At 52.7% G+C, this 24,589-nt stretch overlaps 2 protein-coding genes across 2 annotated transcripts in view; both read left to right on the top strand.

Moving 5' to 3' along the window:
* The window catches only part of LOC142906582 (dynein axonemal heavy chain 2-like), a 397,319-nt gene that overhangs the window by 200,056 nt on the left and 172,674 nt on the right, over positions 1 to 24,589 (top strand). Inside the window, exon 10 of the mRNA XM_076054728.1 lies at positions 22,482 to 22,642. Within this exon, the coding sequence (XP_075910843.1) occupies positions 22,482 to 22,642 (161 nt within the window). The remainder of the gene's footprint in view (positions 1 to 22,481; positions 22,643 to 24,589) is intronic.
* LOC142906562 (uncharacterized) lies at positions 5,382 to 7,212 on the top strand. The gene is made up of 2 exons (XM_076054677.1): positions 5,382 to 5,452; positions 6,138 to 7,212. The coding sequence occupies exons 1-2, from the start codon at positions 5,382 to 5,384 to the stop codon at positions 7,210 to 7,212; spliced, it is 1,146 nt and encodes a 381-aa protein (XP_075910792.1).

Genomic DNA, 24,589 nt, shown 5'->3' with positions numbered 1-24,589 from the left:
CCCCACCCTTCCCACACACCCCACCTGCCCACCCCTCCCCACCCTCGCCACCCCACCCACCCACCCCACCCTCCTCCCTCCACCCACCCTCCCCACCCACCCACCCCACCCACTGCCACCCACCCCACCCACTGCCACCCACCCCACCCACTGCCACCCACGCCACCCACTGCCACCCACCCTACCCACCCCCCCTCCCCACCCACCCACCCTCCCCACCCCACCCACCCTCCCCACCCCACCCACCCTCCCCACCTTTCCCACTCTCCCCACCCCACCCATCCCCTTGGCCCCCATTCCTCCCTGGACGTTCCGCTGAGTGGTGAATCGGCGTTTACGGCCTCGGTTATCGGTTGTAGCTCTCGCGCGCGTTACGCGGCTCGTTAGCCGCCTCACCCCTCGTAATCGTGGGGGGGGGGGGGTTTGAGAGGGTGGAGGGAGTGGTGGGGAGGGGATTGGGGGTGGGTATGTTTACTGCCCCGATCCCCGACCCTGACGACGCCTGCTGCTGTATGTTTGGAGTCTGCGTGTCTCTCTCTTATCATCATCATCATCATCACATTGGCTAGGAGATGTTGACTACCTCGCCTGGTGTGCAAGAGGTCGTGGGTTCGATCCCGACCCTGACGACGCCTGCTGCTGTGTATTTGGAGTTTGCGGTGTCTCTCTCTCTCATCATCATCATCATCATCACGGTGGCTATGAGATGTTGACTACCTCGCCTGCTATGCAGGAGGTCGTGGGTTCGATCCCGACCCTGACGACGCCTGCTGCTGTGTATTTGGAGTTTGCGGTGTCTCTCTGTCTCTCTCTCCACGTGGTCGCGTGGATTTCTTTTCACCAGGGTCCTCCGAGGTTTCCCCTCCGCAGATAAAATCAACGTCGCTCGTTTAGAGTATTTGGCTAAGTGCTATACATTTCCACATGATGATGACGATGATGATAAGCCGACACTTGGTTGAGCTGCTATCATTTGCGATGGCTTCTGAAACGAGCTACACAGCAGCTCTGTGGGGCCTCACCTGATACATTAAAAACTAGTTGAATTTCAGTTTAGTCTGTGGGTCTCTATGTGTCTCTGTGGGTCTCTATTCATCTCTATGCATCTCTATGGGTCTCTGTGTGTCTCTGTGGGTCTCTATGTGTCTCTGTGGGTCTTTATGTGCCTCTGTGGGTCTCTATGTGTCTCTGTGGGTCTCTATTCATCTCGATGCATCTCTATGGGTCTCTGTGTATCTCTGTGGGTCTCTATGTGTCTCTGTGGGTCTTTATGTGTCTCTGTGGGTCTTTATGTGTCTCTGTGGGTCTCTATGCGTCTCTATGGGTCTCTTCATCTCGATGCATCTCTATGGGTCTCTGTGTGTCTCTGTGGGTCTCTATGTGTCTCTGTGGGTCTCTATTCATCTCGATGCATCTCTATGTGTCTCTGTGTGTCTCTGTGGGTCTCTATGTGTCTCTGTGGGTCTCTATGGGTCTCTATTCATCTCGATCCATCTCTGGGTCTCTATGTGTCTCTATGGGTCTCTTCATCTCGATGCATCTCTACGGGTCTCTATGTGTCTCTTTGGGTCTCTATGGGTCTCTATTCATCTCGATGCATCTCATGGGTCTCTGTGTGTCTCTGTGGGTCTCTATGTGTCTCTGTGGGTCTCTATTCATCTCGATGCATCTCTATGTGTCTCTGTGTGTCTCTGTGGGTCTCTATGTGTCTCTGTGGGTCTCTATGGGTCTCTATTCATCTCGATCCATCTCTGGGTCTCTATGTGTCTCTATGGGTCTCTTCATCTCGATGCATCTCTACGGGTCTCTATGTGTCTCTTTGGGGTCTCTATGGGTCTCTATTCATCTCGATGCATCTCTATGGGTCTCTGTGTGTCTCTGTGGCGTCTCTGTGTGTCTCTATGGGTCTCCATGTGTCTCTATGGGTCCCTCTGTATTATCTCTGTGTATCTATATGCGTCTCTACGTGTCTCCATGTTGCCTCTGTGTGTCTCTAAGGGTCTCTATTCGTCCCCATGGGTCTCCGCGTGTCTCTATGGGTCTCCATGTGTCTCTGTGGGTCTCTATTCATCTCGATGCATCTCTATGGGTCTCTGTGTATCTCTATGCATCTCCACGTGTCTCTATGGGTCTCTCTGTATTATCTCTGTGTATCTATATGGGTCTCTACGAGTCTCAATGTTGCCTCTATGTGTCTCTAAGGGTCTCTATTCGTCTCCATGGGTCTCCATGTGTCTCTTTGGGTCCCTCTCTATTATCTGTGTATCTATATGCATCTCTACGAGTCTCCATGTTGCCTCTATGTGTCTTCTAAGGGTCTCTATTTGTCCCCATGGGTCTCCGCGTGTCTCTATGGGTCTCCATGTGTCTCTGTGGGTCTCTATTCATCTCGATGCATCTCTATGGGTCTCTGTGTATCTCTATGCGTCTCCATGTGTCTCCATGGGTCTCTCTGTATTATCTCTGTGTATCTATATGGGTCTCTACGTGTCTCCATGCTGCCTCTGTGTCTCTAAGGGTCTCTATTCGTCTATATGGGTCTCCATGTGTCTCTATGGGTCCCTCTGTATTATCTCTGTGTATCTATATGCGTCTCTACGAGTCTCAATGTTGCCTCTATGTGTCTCTAAGGTTCTCTATTCGTCCCCATGGGTCTCCATGTGTCTCTATGGGTCCCTCTGTATTATCTCTGTGTATCTATATGCGTCTCTACGAGTCTCAATGTTGCCTCTATGTGTCTCTAAGGGTCTCTATTCGTCTCCATGGGTCTCCATGTGTCTCTATGGGTCCCTCTGTATTATCTCTGTGTATCTATATGCGTCTCCACGTGTCTCTATGGGTCCCTTTGTATTATCTCTGTGTATCTATATGGGTCTCTACGAGTCTCAATGTTGCCTCTATGTGCCTCTAAGGGTCTCTATTCGTCCCCATGGGTCTCCGCGTGTCTCTATGGGTCCCTCTGTATTATCTCTGTGTATCTATATGGGTCTCTACGAGTCTCCATGTTGCCTCTATGTGTCTCTAAGGGTCTCTATTCGTCCTCATGGGTCTCCGCGTGTCTCTATGGGTCTCCATGTGTCTCTGTGGGTCTCTATTCATCTTGATGCATCTCTATGGGTCTCTATTCGTCTCCGTGGGTCTCCGCGTGTCTCTATGGGTCCCTCTGTATTATCTCTGTGTATCTATATGGGTCTCTACGAGTCTCCATGTTGCCTCTATGTGTCTCTAAGGGTCTCTATTCGTCCCCATGGGTCTCCGCGTGTCTCTATGGGTCCCTCTGTATTATCTCTGTGTATCTATATGCGTCTCTACGAGTCTCCATGTTGCCTCTATGTGTCTCTAAGGGTCTCTATTCGTCCCCATGGGTCTCCGCGTGTCTCTATGGGTCCCTCTGTATATCTCTGTGTATCTATATGGGTCTCTACGAGTCTCCATGTGCCTCTATGTGCCTCTAAGGGTCTCTATTCGTCCCCATGGGTCTCCGCGTGTCTCTATGGGTCTCCACGCGTCTCTATCCCCGCCGCCCACCACCCCCCAGCTCCACCACCCTCCTCCTCTCCCCTTCCACCACCGCTGCCCCCCTCCGACTCGCCCCCCCCCCCCCCCCGACGCTCGCCCTTCACAGCGATCGCCGTCAGCAAGCGGAACCGGCCTCAGCCGGTTCCGCTTGCCGATGGGCGAGTTAACGCGCGTGGCCTGCCCGGCTGTTGTGGTGACGCTCAGTTAGCACTGATGCCCTCTCCCGCCACCACCCCCCACCCTCCCCCTGTGATGGTGGCGGTGGATGGTGGTGTTGGTGGGTGATGGATCGTGGTGATTGGTTGGTGGTGGTTTCACGATTACCACCATCACCAGCCATGATACATCAGCCAGTAGTGGTGATGTTGGATGGTGGTGGTGGGGTGATGGATCGTGGTGGTGGTGGTGACGGTGGTGGATGGCATTGGTGGTATTGATGGTGGTGGTGATGGTATCACGAGGACCACCGTCACCACCACGATCCGTCGCCCAGTAGTGTTGATGGTGGATCGTAGTGGTGGTCGGTGACGCGTAGTTGTGGTGGATGGTGGTAGTTGTGGTGATGGGGGTGATCACCACCAGAACCACCACCGCATGACCACCACTCCATTACACCACCACTCCAACAACCGCCATTGGCCACTCAGTGACGGTGACGTCACCACGGTGCCTGTGCCAGGCCAGGTGCACCTTGAGGCCACGTGAAGTGTTGAAGGCTCGCTGCTGACAGTCACGGGACAGACCCAGCTGGTGCCATGGGTTGGCTGCCTGACATGGCTGCCCGATGCGCCACCAGCTGTACCCCCCTCTGTGCCAACTTGCTGAATTTTAGCCGCCGGGCGCTCCGCTGCCCTCCGTTGTTGGTGGGCGACTGCCTCCAACTGCCCGGTAGCAGCAGCAGCGTTCTTCACGAGCCTCCTCCTCCACAGAAGCCGATCTTGACACCGCTGGTACCGGTCTTCGGCTAGTTCACTCAGCTCCACAACCTCCTGTACCGCATCAGCTCCATCTCTTCTCTAGCCTGTGCCACCCACTCATCCACTCACTCACCCATCAGCTCCATCTCTTCTCCAGCCCGTGCCACCCACTCACCCATCAGCTCCATCTCTTCTCTAGCCCGTGCCACTCACTCACCCACCCACTCACCCATCAGTTCCATCTCTTCTCTAGCCCGTGTCACTCACTCACCCACCCCACTCACCCATCAGCTCCATCTCTTCTCAAGCCCGTGCCACCCACTCACCCATCAGCTCCATCTCTTATCCAGCCTGTGCCAGCCACTCACCCATCGGCTCCATCTCTTCTCTAGCCCGTGCCACCCACTGACCCATCAGCTCCATCTCTTCTCCAGCCCGTGCCACCCACTCACCCATCAGCTCCATCTCTTCTCTAACCTGTGCCACCCACTCACCCATCAGCTCCATCTCTTCTCTAGCCCGTGCCACTCACCCACCCACCCACTCACCCATCAGCTCCATCTCTTCTCTAGCCCGTGTCACCCCACTCACCCACCCACTCACCCATCAGCTCCATCTCTTCTCTAACCTGTGCTACCCACTCACCCATCAGCTCCATCTCTTCTCCAGCCCGTGTCACCCACTGACCCATCAGCTCCATCTCTTCTCTAGCCCGTGCCACTCACCCACCCACCCACTCACCCATCAGCGCCATCTCTTCTCTAGCCCGTGTCACCCACTCACCCACCCACTCACCCATCAGCTCCATCTCTTCTCTAACCCGTGCCACCCACTCACCCATCAGCTCCATCTCTTCTCTAGCCCCGTGTGGTGCTCGTTTAGCCCACTCTTTATTCGGCCAAACAGAACCTGGTTGGGCATTCGGTGGCTAGGCATGCAGGCTACATGACCCAGCCAATGCAGCCTTGCCTGCCACAGGAGCTCACTGGGAATGTGTCCATAGCTTTCAAGAATTTGTGAGCTCCTCACATAATTCAGCCTGGTTAAATCCACACCACCACCACATCACTACCACTCCATCACACCACTGCCACCACCACCACCACCACTCAGTCACAACACCACTCAATCACAACACCACTAACACCACATCACGACCACTCCATTATACCACGACCACCACATCACAACACCACCACCACATCACCACTACCATATCACAACACCACTATCACCACATCACAACACCACTGCCACCACATCACAACTCCCACCACCACCGCTGCTATCATCACTCCCACCACCACGACTCTTACCACCACCACAACTCCCACCACCACCGCTATCATCACTCCCTCCACCATCACAACTCCCACCACCACCGTTATCATCATTCCCACCAGCACCACCACATCACAACACCATCACCACTATACCACCCACTGACATCACCACCACATCACCACCACATCACCATCGCACCATTACCACCACCACCGCCGCCGCTGTCATTACTGTAAAAAAGAGGAGGGTAACGAGAGAGCGAGAGAGAGCGAGCGGGAGAGAGCGAGCGAGAGAGGGAGAGAGAGCGAGCCAGCGAGAGAGCGAGCCAGAGAGAGCGAGCGAGAGAGGGAGAGAGAGAGAGCGAGCCAGAGAGTGAGCGAGAGAGTGAGCGAGAGGGAGCGAGAGAGAGTGAGCCAGAGAGAGCGAGCCAGAGAGAGCGAGCCAGAGAAAGAGCGAGCGAGAGAGAGAGAGCGAGAGGGAGCGAGAGCGAGAGCGAGCCAGAGGGAGAGCGAGCCAGAGAGAGCGAGCCACAGAGAGCCAGAGAGAGAGCGAGCCAGAGAGAGCCAGAGAAAGAGCGAGCCAGAGAAAGAGCGAGCCAGAGAAAGAGCGAGTCAGAGAAAGAGCGAGCCAGAGAAAGAGCGAGCCAGAGAAAGAGCGAGCCAGAGAGAGAGCGAGCCAGAGAGAGAGCGAGCCAGAGAGAGAGCGAGCCAGAGAGAGAGCGAGCGAGAGAGAGAGAGCTAGAGGGAGCGAGAGCGAGAGCGAGCCAGAGGGAGAGCGAGCCAGAGAGAGCGAGCCACAGAGAGCCAGAGAGAGAGTGAGCCAGAGAGAGAGCCAGAGAAAGAGCGAGCCAGAGAAAGAGCGAGTCAGAGAAAGAGCGAGCCAGAGAAAGAGCGAGCCAGAGAAAGAGCGAGCCAGAGAGAGAGCGAGCCAGAGAGAGAGCGAGCCAGAGAAAGAGCGAGCCAGAGAAAGAGCGAGCCAGAGAGAGAGCGAGCCAGAGAGAGAGCGAGCCAGAGAGAGAGAGCGAGCCAGAGAGAGAGCGAGCCAGAGAGAGAGCGAGCCAGAGAGAGAGCGAGCCAGAGAGAGAGCGAGCCAGAGAGAGAGCGAGCCAGACAGAGAGCCAGAGAGAGAGCCAGAGAGCGAGTCAGAGAGAGCGAGCCAGAGAGAGAGCGAGCCAGAGAGAGAACCAGAGAGAGCGAGCCAGAGAGAGAGTGAGCCACAGAGAGCCAGAGTGAGAGCCAGAGAGAGAGCGAGCCAGAGAGAGAGCGAGCCAGAGAGAGAGCGAGCCAGAGAGAGAGCGAGCCAGAGAGAGAGCGAGCCAGAGAGAGAGCGAGCCAGAGAGAGAGCGAGCCAGAGAGAGAGCGAGCCAGAGAGAGAGCGAGCCAGAGAGAGAGCGAGCCAGAGAGAGAGCGAGCCAGAGAGAGAGCGAGCCAGAGAGAGAGCGAGCCAGAGAGAGCGAGCCAGAGAGAGAGTGAGCCACAGAGAGCCAGAGTGAGAGCCAGAGAGAGAGCGAGCCAGAGAGAGAGTGTGCCAGAGAGAGAGTGAGCCACAGAGAGAGCGAGCCAGAGAGAGCGAGCCAGAGAGAGAGTGAGCCACAGAGAGCCAGAGTGAGAGCCAGAGAGAGAGCCAGAGAGAGAGCGAGCCAGAGAGAGAGCGAGCCAGAGAGAGAGCCAGAGAGAGAACCAGAGAGAGAGAGCCAGAGAGAGAGAGCGAGCCAGATAGAGAGCCAGAGAGAGAGCGAGCCAGAGAGAGAGCGAGCCACAGAGAGCGAGCCAGAGAGAGGGAGCCAGAGAGAGAGCCAGAGAGAGAGAGCGAGCCACAGAGAGCGAGCCAGAGAGAGCGAGCCAGACAGAGAGTGAGCCACAGAGAGCCAAAGTGAGAGCCAGAGAGAGAGCGAGCCAGAGAGAGAGCGAGCCAGAGAGAGAGCGAGCCAGAGAGAGCGAGCCAGAGAGAGAGCGAGTGAGCCACAGAGAGCCAGAGTGAGAGCCAGAGAGAGAGCGAGCCAGAGAGAGCGAGCCAGAGAGAGAGTGTGAGAGCCAGAGAGAGAGAGAGCGAGTGAGATAGAGTGAGCGAGAGAGAGAGCGAGAGAGAAGAAAGTGAGTTTGAATGCGTCCTGTGTTATGCCGGGGATAATAGCGGGAGAAGCTCGCTCCAGCGCACAGCCTGAACGCTGTCTGATGCGGCGATGGAGAGTTGGTGGGGGCGGGGGCCGGGGTGGAGTAAGGAGGGGGGGGGCACCCAGACAGCCCCCCCCACCACCACCACCACCGCTCACAGGCGGAGGAGGGAAGAAGGCCCCGGTATGGGCAGAAGTGGCAGGACGAGTGGGGGGGGGGGGGGTGTGACGGTGTTTCTATACACTATACACTACTATACACTACACTATAAACTACTATACACTACACTATACACTACTATACACTACACTATACACTACTATACACTACACTATACACTACTATACACTACACTATACACTACTATACACTACACTATACACTACTATACACTACACTATACACTACTATACACTACACTATACACTACTATACACAACACTATACACTACTATACACGACACTATACACTACACTATACCCTACACTATGCACTACTATACACTACACTATACACTACAATATACACTACACTATATGCTACTATACACTACAATATACACTACACTATAAACTACTATACACTACACTATGCACTACAATATACACTAAACACTACATTATACGCTACTACAATATACACTACATTATACACTACAATATACACGACTATACACTACACTATACACTACACTAAACACTACACTATATGCTACTATACACTACAATATACACTACACTATAAACTACTATACACTACAATATACACTCCACTATACACTACACTATACGCTACAACTGTACACTACACTATACAATACACTAGACTATACACTACAATATACACTACAACTATACACTACTATACACTACAATATACTCTACAACTATACACTACACTATACACTACAACTATACACGACTATACACTACAATATACAGTACAACTATACACTACTGTACACTACAATATACACTACAACTATACACTACTGTACACTACAACTATACACTACACAATACACTACACTATACACGACTATACACTACATTATACACTACTATACACTACAATATACACTACAACTATACACTACTATACAATATAATATACACTACAACTATACACTACTATACACTATAATATACACTACAACTATACACTATACACTACACTATACACTACACTATACATTACAACTATACACGACTATATACTACAATATACACTACAACTATACACTACTATACACTACAATATACACTAAAACTATACACTGCACTATACACTACACTATACACAACACTATACACTACAACTATACACTACACTATACACTACACTATACACTACAACTATACACGACTATACACTACACTATACACTACACTATACACTACAACTATACACGACTATACACTACACTATACACTACACTATACACTACACTATACACTACAACTATACACGACTATACACTACACTATACACTACTATACACTACAGTATACACTACAACTATACACTATACACTACACTATACACTACACTTTACACTATACTATGCACTATACTATACACTACATTATACACTACACACTACTATACACTGCACTATACACTACACTATACACTACACTTTTGGCTCGCCATCTTACAAAGACGGTCACCGCGGCGCTTTTAGAGGCGCTGCTTCTGCGGCCGTCTGGAACGCTCTTCCTTCCGCCGGGAGCTGTTATGCACTTTAACATCATCATCATCATCGTCATCTAGACTGACAAACTCGCTTCTTTACAAATGCTGCCTGTTGTGTGTTTAGTTTGTTGGCGAGATGTAAACTGTTCGTCACGGTGTGGGATGTTAACTCCCTCGCCTGGTATGCAGGAGGTTCGTGGGTTCGATCCCGATCCCGACGCCTGCTTGTAAAGTTGGGATTTGCGGTGTCTCTCTGATCATCATTATCACGGTGGCTAAGAGATGTTAACTCCCTCGCCTGGTATGCATGAGGGGTGAGGGAGGGGTGTAATGGAGGGGGATCAGGGATAACATTGGCATGATGTTATCTCCCTCGCGTGGTGTACAGGAAGGAGGTCGTGGGTTCGATCCCGACCCTGTAGATGCCTGCTGCTGTATTTTTGAAGTGTTCATCTCTCTCCCTCTCTTATCATCATCGTCATCATCAAATTGGCTAGGAGATGTTAACTTCCTCGCCTGGTATGCAGGAGGTCGTGGGTCCGATCCCGATCCTGTAGACGCCTGCTGCTGTATATTTGGAGTTTGCGTGTCTCTCTCTCTCCCCGTGGTCGTGCGGATTTGTCTTCACGTATTCCGGGTTTTCCCCTCCACATTTAGAATCAACGTTAGGCGTTTTTAAAGCGTTTGGTTGCTGCTATACATTTCCACGCGATAAGCCACTCGTGATGGCCAGGCTCGCTTCTGACGAAAGGGCTACGCAGCAGCTCAGTGGGGCCTTTCCTGGTACAATAAAATAGTTTAACTTTAGTGTGTTCCATGGGCTTGAAGCTTTCGTGACTGTAGGAATCCAGACCCTTTGTTTTTTTTTTCGGTAAAGTCACGTAGGTAGAAATAAAATGAAATACACAAGCAGTCGTCATCAGGCAAAGAGGTGAGCCTCTGAAGGCCTTTAGAGCGAAACGTCGTGATTTGTTTTATTTGATTTCCTTTCTAACTACGTGACTTTACCGAAATAACCGAAGAGTGTGTTCTACGGGTCTCTATGCATCTCTGTGGGTTTCTATTCACGTCTATTCATCTCGGCGGGCCGCTATGCGTCTCCATGGGTCTCTTATGTGTCTCAGTATTTGGCTCCTGCTATAAAACCTCCACGCGATGAGCCACTTGGTTGAGCGGCTCTCATTCCGTGATGGCCAGGCTCGCTTCGAACAAAATCTGAGCTACACGTGTAGGGAGCTCATTGTAACAAAAAGAAAATTAGGAAAAAAAATAATCGTCAAACAACATCCAGCAGTGGATAGACCACGCCGACGATGGATCTGCCGTTGTGGAATTGCACCGCCGGCGGTGGCACGTCGAGTGAGTTTGTGAGAGAGCGAGGGAGAGCGAGCGGGGTTGCTCCCTCTGGGAAGGAAGCGAGAGAGGAGAAAGGGGAGAGGAGAGAGATGGGGAGTGAGCTGAGGAGCCGGGGGGGGGGAGATGGGGAGTGAGAGGAGTGGGGGAGTGGAGAGAGACAGAGGAGAGAGATGGGGAGTGAGAGGAGTGGGGGAGTGGAGAGAGAGGAGAGAGATGGGGAGTGAGAGGAGTGGGGGAGTGGGGAGAGAGAGAGGAGAGAGATGGGGAGTGAGAGGAGTGGGGGAGTGGAAAGAGAGAGAGAGGAGAGAGATGGGGAGTGAGAGGAGGAGTGGGGGAGTGGAGAGAGAGAGAGGAGAGAGATGGGGAGTGAGCTGAGGAGTCGGGGGGGGGGAGAGAGATGGGGAGTGAGAGGAGTGGGGGAGTGGAGAGAGAGAGAGGAGAGAGATGGGGAGTGAGAGGAGGAGTGGGGGGTGGTGGAGAGGCTTTTGACTTTAAACAACTTTTATTGCCGCCAGCAGCAACAGCACTGGCGGCGATTCCGATACGAAATACACAAAGTCACCAGCAACACAAATAATCGCTATAAATCCACGCGCTGTGGCGCTAAATGCGCCGCGCACAACATGAAAGAAAAGTCACGTGGTGGTGGTGGTGGTGGTCATCGCGCACGTCACGGTGACGAGCGAGCGCTTCAGAAGGTGAACACGTGGGGGGTGCCGTCCACGCTGGTACAGAGAGGGGCTTTTCCGGCTCCCCAGCGTTCGAAGAAGACGCGCTGCACATCACCGGCACGTGTGTGTGTGTCACGTGGCGTGCTCCAGCCGGAGACCGCGCCTTGAACAGGCCCCTGAACGCTGGAAGCAGCACAGAGCAGCCGTCAGTGTCACCTTGCAGCGTCTTTTTACCTCGTTCTGTAACACCGCCATCTTCGCCTGAGCACAGGCGAAGTTGGCGAGGTCATGGCGCTTGTTAGCCAGGTAAGGCACCCCATATACAGTGAGGGAAAAAGTATTTGATCCCCTGCTGATTTTGTACGTTTGCCCACTGACGAAGAAATGATCAGTCTATAATTTTAATGGTAGGTTTATTTGAACAGTGAGAGACAGAATAACAACAACAAAATCCAGAAAAACGCATGTCAAAAATGTTATAAATTGATTTGCATTTTAATGAGGGAAATAAGTATTTGACCCCCTCTCAATCAGAAAGATTTCTGGCTCCCAGGTGTCTTTTATACAGGAAACGAGCTGAAATTAGGAGCACACTCTTAAAGGGAGTGCTCCTAATCTTAGCTTGTTACCTGTATAACAGACACCTGTCCACAGAAGCAATCAATCAATCAGATTCCACACTCTCCACCATGGCCAAAACCAAAGAGCTCTCCAAGGATGTCAGGGACAAGATTGTAGACCTACACAAGGCTGGAATGGGCTACAAGACCATTTCCAAGCAGCTTGGTGAAAAGGTGACAACAGTTGGTGCGATTATTCGCAAATGGAAAAACACTAAATAACTGTAAATCTCCCTCGGCCTGGGGCTCCATGCAAGATCTCACCTTGTGGAGTTGCAATGATCATGAGAACGGTGAGGAATCAGCCCAGAACTACACGGGAGGATCTTGTCAATGATCTCAAGGCAGCTGGGACCATAGTCACCAAGAAAACAATTGGTAACACACTACGCCGTGAAGGATTGAAATCCTGCAGCGCCCGCAAGGTCCCCCTGCTCAAGAAAGCACATATACATGCCCGTCTGAAGTTTGCCAATGAACATCTGAATGATTCAGAGGACAACTGGGTGAAAGTGTTGTGGTCAGATGAGACCAAAATGGAGCTCTTTGGCATCAACTCAACTCGCCGTGTTTGGAGGAGGAGGAATGCTGCCTATGACCCCAAGAACACCATCACCACCGTCAAACATGGAGGTGGAAACATGCTTTGGGGGTGTTTTTCTGCTAAGGGGACAGGACAACTTCACCGCATCAAAGGGACGATGGACGGTGCCATGTACCATCAAATCTTGGGTGAGAACCTCCGTCCCTCAGCCAGGGCATTGAAAAAGGGTCGTGGATGGGTATTCCAGCATGACAATGACCCAAAACACACGGCCAAGGCAACAAAGGAGTGGCTCAAGAAGAAGCACATTAAGGTCCTGGAATGGCCTAGCCAGTCTCCAGACCTTAATCCCATAGAAAATCTGTGGAGGGAGCTGAAGGTTCGAGTTGCCAAACGTCAGCCTCGAAACCTTAATGACTTGGAGAAGATCTGCAAAGAGGAGTGGGACAAAATCCCCTCCTGAGATGTGTGCAAACCAGGTGGCCAACTACAAAAAACGTCTGAACTCTGTGAATGCCAACAAGGGTTTTGCCACCAAGTACGAAGTCATGTTTTGCAGAGGGGTCAAATACTTATTTCCCTCATTAAAATGCAAATCAATTCATAACATTTTTGACATGCGTTTTTCTGGATTTTTTTGTGGTTATTCTGTCTCTCAATGTTCAAATAAACCTACCATTAAAATTATAGACTGATCATTTCTTTGTCAGTGGGCAAACGTACAAAATCAGCAGGGGATCAAATACTTTTTTCCCCTCACTGTACGAAGCTGCTGTTGCAGAAGGGCACCCCCAGTTTCCTGAAGATGTCCCCCAAAAGGCGGAACATTGGTTTGAGCCGCTGGCAGCGTAAGTACTGGTGGGGCCAGATCCTCCCCGGCACCGCAGGAGATGCACCAAGTCTGTTACCCCCGGCGAGATTCGGCTGAGCCACACGGCCGATGGCAACGTGCAGTGCGCCAGCCTCCACGGGAGGTCACCGCAGCGTTTGGCTACTGAGGGGCGGTAGGTCGGCCAGGTCCCGGGAATGCATCGCCTTGACACAGCACTTGTAGAGCGCTGTGTTCGGGGCACTCTTCGGAGGCACGTTCCTGCAGCCTCGGGAGTGGAGAGAGAGAGAGAGTGAGGAGAGAGATGGGGAGTCAGAGGAGGAGTGGGGGGGGTGGAGAGAGAGAGAGAGGAAAAAAGAGAGAGAGGGAAGGGGTAAGGAGAGTAGAGCGTGAAATCTATTGTGAAATCTTTCATTTAAAAAGGTGGGGGGGGGGGGGTGGTTTACATAAAGCAAAGCATTAAAAAAAAAACCGAAATGATGAACGAAGCAAAGTGCCGACTACACCGAGAATCTTGTTCCCTCTGATCGTAAAAAAAAAGAGGAGGAGTGGGGGTGGGGGAGAGAGAGGCGGGGGGAGGAAATGATGGTAAAGGTCTCTGCACCTCAATCATCGCACACCGCCAGGTATTGACACGCGGCCGCGAGACGGCCGAGACGCGGTGATGGGAGGGGGGTAGGGAGGGAGAGGGGTGAGGGAGGGGGGGGTGAGGGAAGGGGATCAGGGGATAACATTGACTTGATGTTATCTCCCTCGCGTGGTGTACAGGAAGGAGGTCGCGGGTTCGATCCCGACCCTGTAGTCGCCTGCTGCTGTATTATTGAAGTGTTCATCTCTCTCCCTCTCTTATCATCATCATCATCAAATTGGCTACGAGACGTTGACTACCTCGCCTGGTATGCAGGAGGTCGTGGGTTCGATCCCGACCCTGTAGACGCCTGCTGCTGTATTTTCGAAGTGTTCATCTCTCTCCCTCTCTTATCATCATCAAATTGGCTACGAGATGTTAACTACCTCGCCTGGTATGCAGGAGGTCGTGGGTTCGATCCCGACCCTGACGATGCCTGCTGCGTGGCTCTCTCCGAGTGGTCGCGTGGATTTTTCCTTCGTGTCCTCCGGTTTTTCCCTCCACATTTAGAGTCAACGTCGCGCGGTCACAGTATTTGGCTACCCGCTATGACTTAGAACTTTCGTGACTGCGGGAATGAATATTCTTGGTCACGTAGGTAGAAAATACAAATAAAATAAAACGTTTCTCTCCGCCTGATGAAGACCGCTTGTGCTGTGATCGAAACGTCGTGGGTTTTTGGCTTTTATTATTTGAAATCTTTATTATTTTATTATTTTTATTTTACGTCTACGTGACTTTACCGAAAGAACCAAGAATACACCTGCTGTGAATTTCCACGCGATGACGATCCGCTTCGTTGAGATATCATTTGTGGCAAGGTTACTTCTGAAAAAATAACTCCATAGCTCAGTGGGCCTTACCTCCTCACAGCTCGCCCACTCATCCACTCACCCACTCACCCAACCACTCAACCACACACCCACTCAACCACCCACTCAACCACCCACGCATTCACCCAACCACTCACTCAACCACCCACTCATCCACCCACTCATCCACCCACCCACTCAACCACCCACTCACCCACCCACCCACTCAACCACCCACTCACCCACCCACTCACCTACCCACCCACTGACCCACCCACTCAACCACCCACTCAATCACCCACTCACCCACCCAACCACCCACCCACTCAACCACCCACTCAACCACCCACTCACCCACCGACTCACCCACCCACTCAACCACCCACTCATCCACCCACTCACCCACCGACTCACCCACCCACTCAACTACCCACTCACCCACTCAACCACCCACTCACCCACCGACTCACCCACCCAACCACCCACTCACCCACCCAACCACCCACCCACCCACTCAACCACCCACTCACCCACCCACTCAACCACCCACTCACCCACCGACTCACCCACCCAACCACTCATCCACCCACTCAACCACTCATCCACCCACTCAACCACCCACTCACCCACCCAACCACCCACCCACCCAACCACCCACTCACCCACCCACTCACCCACCCACTCAACCACCCACTCAACCACCCACCCACTCACCCACCGACTCACCCACCCACTCAACCACCCACTCACCCATTCACCCAGCCATCATCATCACGGTGGCTGGGAGATGTTAACTCCCTCGCCTGGTATACAGGTGGTCGTGGGTTCGATCCTGACCCCTGACGACGCCTGCTGCTGCTGTATATTTGAAGTTTGCGTGTCTCTCTCTTTCTCTCTTTCCATGATCGCGTGGATGATTTCTCCGGTGATACTCCGATTCACCCCCACTCCCCCACTGCCACATTCGCAATCGACAACGCTCAGAGTATTTGGATACTGATGTAAAAATGTCCACGTGATGACAACGGTGATGCAGTCACTTCGTCCAGCCAGTATCGTTTGTGATGCAACAAAAGCCTCGGCAAGCGGATCGGCAGTGGCCCTTCACCCGCTAAGGGGCCGTCCCTAAATGACGTCACGCGATTTTGGACGATTTTTGACCCTCCCCCCCGCCCGTCCCCCATCGTCACACGGCGTCGCAAAAAGTCAGACATGACGTCACAATGATCTGCCCCCCCCCCCCCCCCCAAAATAAAACACGCTTCAAATCTCTTTAAACTATTGTTATTGTAGTGCGTATTTAATGTGGCGCTGCAGTCTGATGTTGTAGGAGAAAACATTTATTCAAAAAGTCTATTTAATTAAGTAGAACGTGTTGTCCATATCTATTTAAAGTTGCGCATTTTGATGTGACGTCACATTTCCCCCCCCCCTCGTCACAAATGTCTGACCCCCCCCCACCTAGGTGCGTGACGTCATTTATGGGCGGCCCCTAAAATTAAACGTAGTTTTTAATTTTTTTTTAAATCGTTATTTTTTGTTAGAATCTCTGTACCGAGATCGCTCTTGATTGCAATGGACAGGCAGGCGGTCCCTCGCCCTCGCCCCACACACACGACGCACATGTATGTCGTATGTGTCGTGTGTATGCGGAGCTTCCCTAGGTCGACTCAGCCTCAAATGAGTACCTGGTGCGGTGTGTAGTAAACATCGCCACCCGCCCCCTCGTGTGCCACAGTGCCGGTAGCCTTAATAGGTGCTCGCTAACAGCACTTGCCCCAACAGTCTGTTACAGGCTACACGGGGGATCTTTGTCTTTGTGTGTTCATAGCTGCTCGCTACTCACAGCACTTGCACCTACAGTCTGTTCGAGGCTACACGGGGGATCTTTGTATCTACCTTCACAATTGCTGCTGCTACTCGCTACTCACAGCACTTGACCCTACAGTCTGTTAGAGGCTACACGGGGGATCTTTGTCTTTGTGTGTTCATAGCTGCTGCTACTCACAGCACTTGCCCCTACAGTCTGTTAGAGGCTACACGGGGGATCTTTGTCTTTGTGTGTTCATAGCTGCTGCTACTCACAGCACTTGCCCCTACAGTCTGTTAGAGGCTACACGGGGGATCTTTGTCTTTGTGTGTTCATAGCTGCTGCTGCTACTCACAGAACTTGCCCCTACAGTCTGTTAGAGGCTACACGGGGCATCTTTGTCTTTGTGTGTTCATAGCTGCTGCTGCTACTCACAGCACTTGCCCCTACAGTCTGTTAGAGGCTACACGGGGGATCTTTATCTATGTGTGTTCATAGCTGCTGCTACTCACAGCACTTGCCCCTACAGTCTGTTAGAGGCTACACGGGGGATCTTTATCTATGTGTGTTCATAGCTGCTGCTACTCACAGCACTTGCCCCTACAGTCTGTTAGAGGCTACACGGGGGATCTTTGTCTTTGTGTGTTCATAGCTGCTGCTGCTACTTACAGCACTTGCCCCTGCAGTCTGTTAGAGGCTACACGGGGGGGTGTGGATCTGCGTCTTTGGTGATGTTCTATCATCGTTCGATGAAGCGATACGATCGTTATTAAATATTAATATTGTTAATTTCCTGTCATCCGTCGCCTGTAGATCTGGCCTCGGAGTCGCGTTTTTATTTATTTGTTGTTGTTGTTTGTTTTTCCGCTGTCGTTCTCTGATGCTCGGTGGATTTTTTTTTTCTTCAGCCGCTGCAAACCTGGCGGCCTGTGAAATGAGGCTTAAGCGGAGGTGGTGGTGGTGGTGGTGGGGGGGTGGGTGTGGTGGTGGTGGTGGTGGTTGTGAGTGGTGGTGGGGGGGGGTGATCGTGGTTGTGGGGGGGGGGTGGTTGTGGGGGGGTGGGTGTAGACGTGCGGATGTAATTATGACGAGGGGCGCGCTGATCCCTCGCCGGCTTACAGCTCGCACAGAGGGAGCTGAGCCCCGCGATGGAACTCGCAAGCGGGACACGGACAAGGCTCACCACCACCCCCACCACCACTCCCCAACCACCACTCCTCCACCACCACTCCTCCACCACCCCCAACACTCCCACCACTCCTCAACCACTCCTCCACCTCCTCCACACCCGTCCCCTTGCCCACCGCCACCATCGTCAACGTCGTCACACCGACCCACCAACCTACACACCCATCTACTACTCATCAACCCACCAACCTACACAACAACAGCAACAACAACAACAACAACCGCCATTCGCCACTAAGTGGCGGTGACCACGACGCTTGTGCCAGGCCATGCGCAACTTGAGGCCACGTGAAGTGTCGAACGCCCGCTGGCAGGAGGTCACCTACACACCCATCTACTCATCAACCCACCCACATACCCACCCATCTATACACCGACCCACCCACCTTTCCACCCACCCGTCTGCACATCAACGCACCCACATACCCACCCACCCAGCCTGCCTGCCCTGCCTCCCTCCGCTCTCGTAGCCGCCGTGGCTGGACACGGCGGGAGATAACCTCTGGCCGTGATACGGATGAATAAAAGTCGGGGAGCCACTCTCTCTATATAATATCGTTAGGTGTGTGTGCGTGTGTGTATACACCAAGGCCTTAGCCATGGAGCCAACATTGGGGGGACCAAATCTTCCAGGGGGTCTGGGGGTCCCCCCGTAGAAAAAAAATATATATAAATTTGAAAACGAATTTCCTGCCTAAAATATATAAAAAAATCACTAACACATAGGATGGACTTTTAATTTATTTTTTAACAATAATGTCCAATAGTGCATTGTTGTATTACATTGCTCTGTTTTTTTTTCTTTCATACCTTTTCTTGTTTCATTGTATGTAATGGCAGAGATTAGGGATTTATAAAGTACAACCATAACCACAATCATATAAAAATAAATCTATGTCATTGATTTATATGATGACAAGTCCAGATATTGTAGCCAAGGTTTAGCAAATGGTTTTTTTTAATAGCAATATATTGGGGGGGGGGGGGGGGGTGGACATTTTAAGCATATTTGAATATTGGGGGGGATGTGTCCCACCCAATATATATTATAATTACGGCCTTGATTCTATATAATACAGACTTGCATGTTACATAGCTTCATGTGGTGAGCGGTGTCAACAAGCTAACCGCTGCACTACCGCTCAGCCACACATGCACGCACGCGCAGGCAAGTGTACACAAAGACAAAGGTCCCCCGTACAGCCTGAACAGACTGTCGGGGCAAGCGCCGTTAGCGAGCAGCACCTATGAAGGCCAGCACCAATCCCTGGCCGCCTTTGTCTTCCCAGTGGGGATGTTTACTACACACACCGCGCACCGGGTATTCATTTGAGGCTGAGTCGACCTAGGGGAGGCCCAGGACCGGTTCAGATAAATTGTCGCTGGTGTTGGCCGTGAGCGGGAATCGAACCATGGACGCCAGGTTCATAGCGCAACGCGCTAACCGCTACACTACCGCTCCCCATCGTGTACAAAGACAAAGATCCCCCGTATAGCCTTAACATACTGTAGGGACAAGTGCTGTTAGCGTGTACACACACACGCGTATACACACACGCCTGTACGCACACACCCACATGTACACACAAAGATAAAAGACAAAGATCCCCCATATAGCCTTAACAGACTGTAGGGGCAAGTGCTGTTAGCGAGCACCTATGAAGGCCGGAACGGTACACGAGGGGGTGGGTGGCCAGCACCACGCCCGACCGCCTTTGTCTCCCTAGTGGCAATGTTTACACACCGCACCAGGTACTCATTTGAGGCTGAGTCGACCTAGGGGAGGCCCGGGACCGGTTCAGATAATCGTCACTGGTGTTGGCCGTGAGCGGGAATCGAACCCGGGTCGCCAGGTTCATAGCGCAGCGCGCTAACCGCTACACTATCGCTCCGTGTGTGTGTACACACACGCCTGTACACACACACACGTCTGTATACACACACACACACGCGTGTACACACACACACGCGTGTACACACACACACGCGCAGTGTAATCATAGCCGCCGTGAATGGGACCCAGGGGCCGATGTGCGATTTGAGCAGCAGCAGCAGCGTTAGAACAATTATAAATATTCAAATAAAAAATCGCCCAGTTAACGAGCGAGTGTGAGTGTGTGTGAGAGTGTGTGTTTCGTTTGTGTACAGATTGCCCTACATGACATCATAACAACAGTCTAAGCCACTTGATGGGTTCCGCAGGTGTTGAAAGGATGCCCTGGTGGTCCCCCTCTTTAAGAAGGGGGACCGCACAGACTGTAACAACTACAGGGGCATCTCACTCCTCAGTGTGCCGGGAAAGATCCTGGCAAGGATTATTCAACATCGCCTTGCCAGGCACGCTGAGGAGAGGCTTGCAGAGCCCCAATGCGGTTTCACGAAAGGGCGGTCCTGCACAGATGCCATATTTTCTGTCCGTCTGCTACAGCAGAGGTGTAGGGAATTCCAACAAGACCTACATCTCTGCTTTATTGACCTGGTCAAGGCCTATGATACCATCAGTAGGCCTGGGTTCTGGGTCGTTCTTCGTGCTTTCGGAGTCCCCGACTCTCTGCTCACGATCATTAAGGACCTTCATGATGGTGAGCGGGCCCGGGTAAAACTACGTGGCCGGGAGTCGGAGCTTTTCCCTGTTCACCTTGGGGTGCGACAGGGATGTCCTCTGGCTCCTACATTATTTAACATCTATTTCGACCACGTAGTTCGTGAAGCCTTCAATAGTTGTACCGGATGAATTTCCATCTGGTACAGATACAGTGGGAGGCTGACCGATGCCTGGGTGCTGTCAAGGGATGGCTCCCTATTGCTCAACCACGTTATGTATGCCGATGATCTGGTAATTACTGCTCACTGAGAGGAGGAGTTGGAGATGCTGCTGCTGAACCTGGAGCTTGCCACGCAGAGGTGGGTCCTTACCATCAGCCCCACAAAAACTAAGCACCTGCCTGGGTATTTTGTACCATCGGACACTCCACCCCCACAACTCCCAATGGTGATAGGGCAGTTATGGAGAGAGTGGAGAGTTTCCCCTACCTGGGCAGTGTGCTCATGACCGTCTCCGGTTTGACAGCAGAGGTCTCACTCCGGATCAGTCGAGCGGCAATATCTTTTCATCGGTTGCGAATCGCTATGTGGAAGCTACCTGGTCTGTTGCTCCGCACGAAGCTTCAGGTCTTCTCGGTCACAGTCATTCCATTCCTTCTCTACGCTTGTGAAATGTGGACCACCCTTAATGGAACATCTTCGCTGGTTAGAAACATTTAGGCTAGCCAGCCTACGATCCATCCTGGGTTTAACCAGGCTGGATTGTGTGAGGAGCTCACAAATCCTTGAAAGATCTAGACAAAGTCCCATCGGTGAGCTCCTCCGGCGGGCAAGGCTACATTGGCTGGGTCATGTAGCCCGCATGCCCAGCCACCGCATGCCTAAACAGCTTTTGTTCGGCCGGATCGAGGGGGCTAAACGGGCGCGGCATGGCTAGAGAAGAGATGGAGTGATGTGGTACAGGAGGATGTGGAGCTGAGTGGACTTGCCGATGACTGGTACCAGCGGTGTCAAGATCGGCCTCTGTGGAGGAGGCTCATGAAGGACGCTACTGGCCAGTTGGAGGCAGTCGCCCTCCAACAACAACAGAGGGCGGAGGAGCGACGCTCACAACAACGAGCGGAGCGCCGGGTGGCTAAAGCACAGCAGGTTGGCACAGTAGGGGGCACAGGTGGTGCATCAGCCAGTCGTCTCAGTCAGTCGACCCGTGGCACCTGCTGGGTCTGCCCTGTGACCTCCTGCCAGCGGGTGTTCGACACTTCACGTGGCCTCAAGGTGCACATGGCCTGGCACAAGCGTCGTGGTGACGTCACCGCCACTTAGTGGCGAATGACGGTTGTTGTTGTATGTGTGTGAGAGTGTGAGTGTGTGCGTGAGAGTGTGGGTGTGCGTGAGAGTGTGAGTGTGTGCGTGAGAGTGTGTATGCGTGAGAGTGTGAGCGTGTGCGTGAGAGTGTGTATGCGTGAGAGTGTGAGTGTGTGCGTGAGAGTGTGAGTGTGTATGCGTGAGAGTGTGAGTGTGTGCGTGAGAGTGTGAGCGTGTGCGTGAGAGTGTGAGTGTGTATGCGTGAGAGTGTGAGCGTGTGCGTGAGAGTGTGTATGCGTGAGAGTGTGAGCGTGTGCGAGGAGCGGTAGTGTAGCGGTTCGCGCCACGCTGCGCTAACACCCGGTGACGATTATCTCAACCGGTACCTGGGCCTCCCCTAGGTCGACTCAGCCTCAAATCGGGTACCCGGTGTGGAGTGTAAGCATCAACACTGGGGAGACAAAGGCGTCTGGGGAGACAAAAGCTTCCTTCATTTCTCATCGCCTTGTTAAACCCCCCCCCGCCGACCGCCCACCGGCACCACTCCTAAAATCTTCTCTAAAAGTGTTGACACGGCGAAGGGAGAGGGGGGGTGGGTCCCTCTTTTTTATTTTCCTTTCCTCTTTTGTTGCCGGAAACCGAAGGTGAGCACGGAGGTCCTCCGCGTCTGCCGCCGGGAGATCTCCCTGGAGGGCATCTTGGACGGGGGCTTCGCCGAGACCGGCAAGCGCAGCCTGGGCGAGTGCCTGACGTGCTGCGCCGAGTGGAAGCGCCTCTACCGGCACCACGCCGGCGTCCACCGACGGTAAGGCGCGTGTGGTTGTGTGTGTGTGGTGTGTGTGGTGTGTCTGCGTGTAGTGTGGTGTGTGTGTGTGTGGTTGTGTGTGTGTGTGTGGGGAGCGGTAGTGTAGCGGTTATCGCGCAGCGCTATGAACCTGGCGACCCGGGGTTCGATTCCCGCTCACGGCCAACACCAGTGACGATTATCTGAACCGGTCCCGGGCCTCCCCTAGGTCGGCTCAGCCTCAAATGAGTACCTGGTGCGGTGGATGAAAACATCGCCACTGGGGAGACAAAGGCGGTCGGGCGTGGTGCTGGCCACCCACCCCCTCGTGAACCGTTCCGGCCTTGATAGGTGCTCGCTAACAGCACTTGCCCCTACAGCCCTGTTAAGGCTATACGGGGGATCTTTGTCTTTTGGATCTTTGTGGTGTGGATAGTAGTGCAGCACCACTAACCATTGTGCCACCGCTCCTCACGGACACGCGCATGTACGTATGCATGTATGTATGTATGTGTTGTATGTGTGCACGTATGTGCGGTGAACCTCTTTCGCACCGTACGTAGCCAACTGTAACTAATCGGCGGTGCGCGGGACGGACAACAACACACTGAACGCAGCTTTAAAGAAGCGGCTTTGTCAATCTAGACGATGGTTTTAAAAGTGCCACAGATCCCAGTGGCTTCACGAAGGGAGAGCGTTCCGGACGGCCGCAGAAGCGCGTCAGCATCGGCGGTGCTGTCGTTCATTCGTGGCAAGTTAAGGTCGATTGACTTATTTTAACTGTCTTCGATACGAGTGTGCGTGTATATTTTAGATTACACATGCGTAGGCCTTCTTGAGTACTGGCGACCGGCACTAAAACTGTTATATAAAAATAAGATTTTAACCAGGTACATCCCACTGAGCTGTATAGTCCTTTTGTTTTTAGAAGCGACCTGGCCCTCAATTGATAGCTCAACGAAGTGGCTCAGCATGTGGACTTACTCTTAAACGCGTGACGTTGATTTATAAACGCGGAGGGAAAAACCGGAGGACCCGGAGGGAAAAATACACTCGAACACGGCGAGAGAGAGAGAGAGACAGAGAGAGAGACACCGCAAGCTCCAAATATACAGCAGCAGCAGGCGTCGTCAGGGTCGGGATCGAACCCACGACCCCCTGCGTACCAGGGGAGGTAGTTAACATCTCCCAGCCACCGTGGTGATGATGATGATGAGAGAGAGACACCGCAAGCTCCAACTATACAGCAGTAGCAGGCGTCGTCAGGGTCGGGATCGAACCCACGACCCCCTGCGTACCAGGCGAGGTAGTCAACATCTCGCAGCCACCGTGGCGCCACTCATTACACACACACACACAAGGCACATCGCGTGTGTGTGTGTGTGCGCGTAATGAGCGCTACCTCACAGCAACACCGCCGTGTATTCGCTCGGCAGCCGGAAAGCCAATGCAGAGCTCGAGGACGAGCGCCGGACGTACACGCGGCGTCGGATCTTGCAGTTACCCCGTGTATCAACGCGCGTGCTCACACACGCACGCACGCGCACACACACGCACGCACGCACACGTTCACACACGTTCACACACGCACACGTTCACACACGTTTACACACGCTCACGCACGCACACGCTCACACACGCTCATGCACGCACACGTTCACACACGCTCATACACGCTCACACACGCTCACACACGCTCACGTTCACACACGCTCACACACGTTCACACACGCTCACACACGCTCACGCACGCACACGTTCACACACGTTCACACACGTTCACACACGCACACGTTCACACACGTTCACACACGCTCACACACGTGCTCACGCACGCACACGTTCACACACGTTCACACACGTTCACACAAGTTCACACACGCTCACGCACGCTCACGCACACGCTCACACACGCTCACACACGCTCACGCACGCACACGCTCACACACGTTCACACACGCTCACACA

The sequence above is a fragment of the Petromyzon marinus genome, chromosome 67 (genome assembly GCF_048934315.1).
Source record: "Petromyzon marinus isolate PM22_M1 ecotype Great Lakes invasive population chromosome 67, UKy_Petmar_22M1.pri1.0, whole genome shotgun sequence".
Lineage (NCBI taxonomy): Eukaryota > Metazoa > Chordata > Hyperoartia > Petromyzontiformes > Petromyzontidae > Petromyzon > Petromyzon marinus.
Note: the sequence above shows the minus strand (reverse complement) of the source record. Positions and strands in the feature narration are given on the sequence as shown.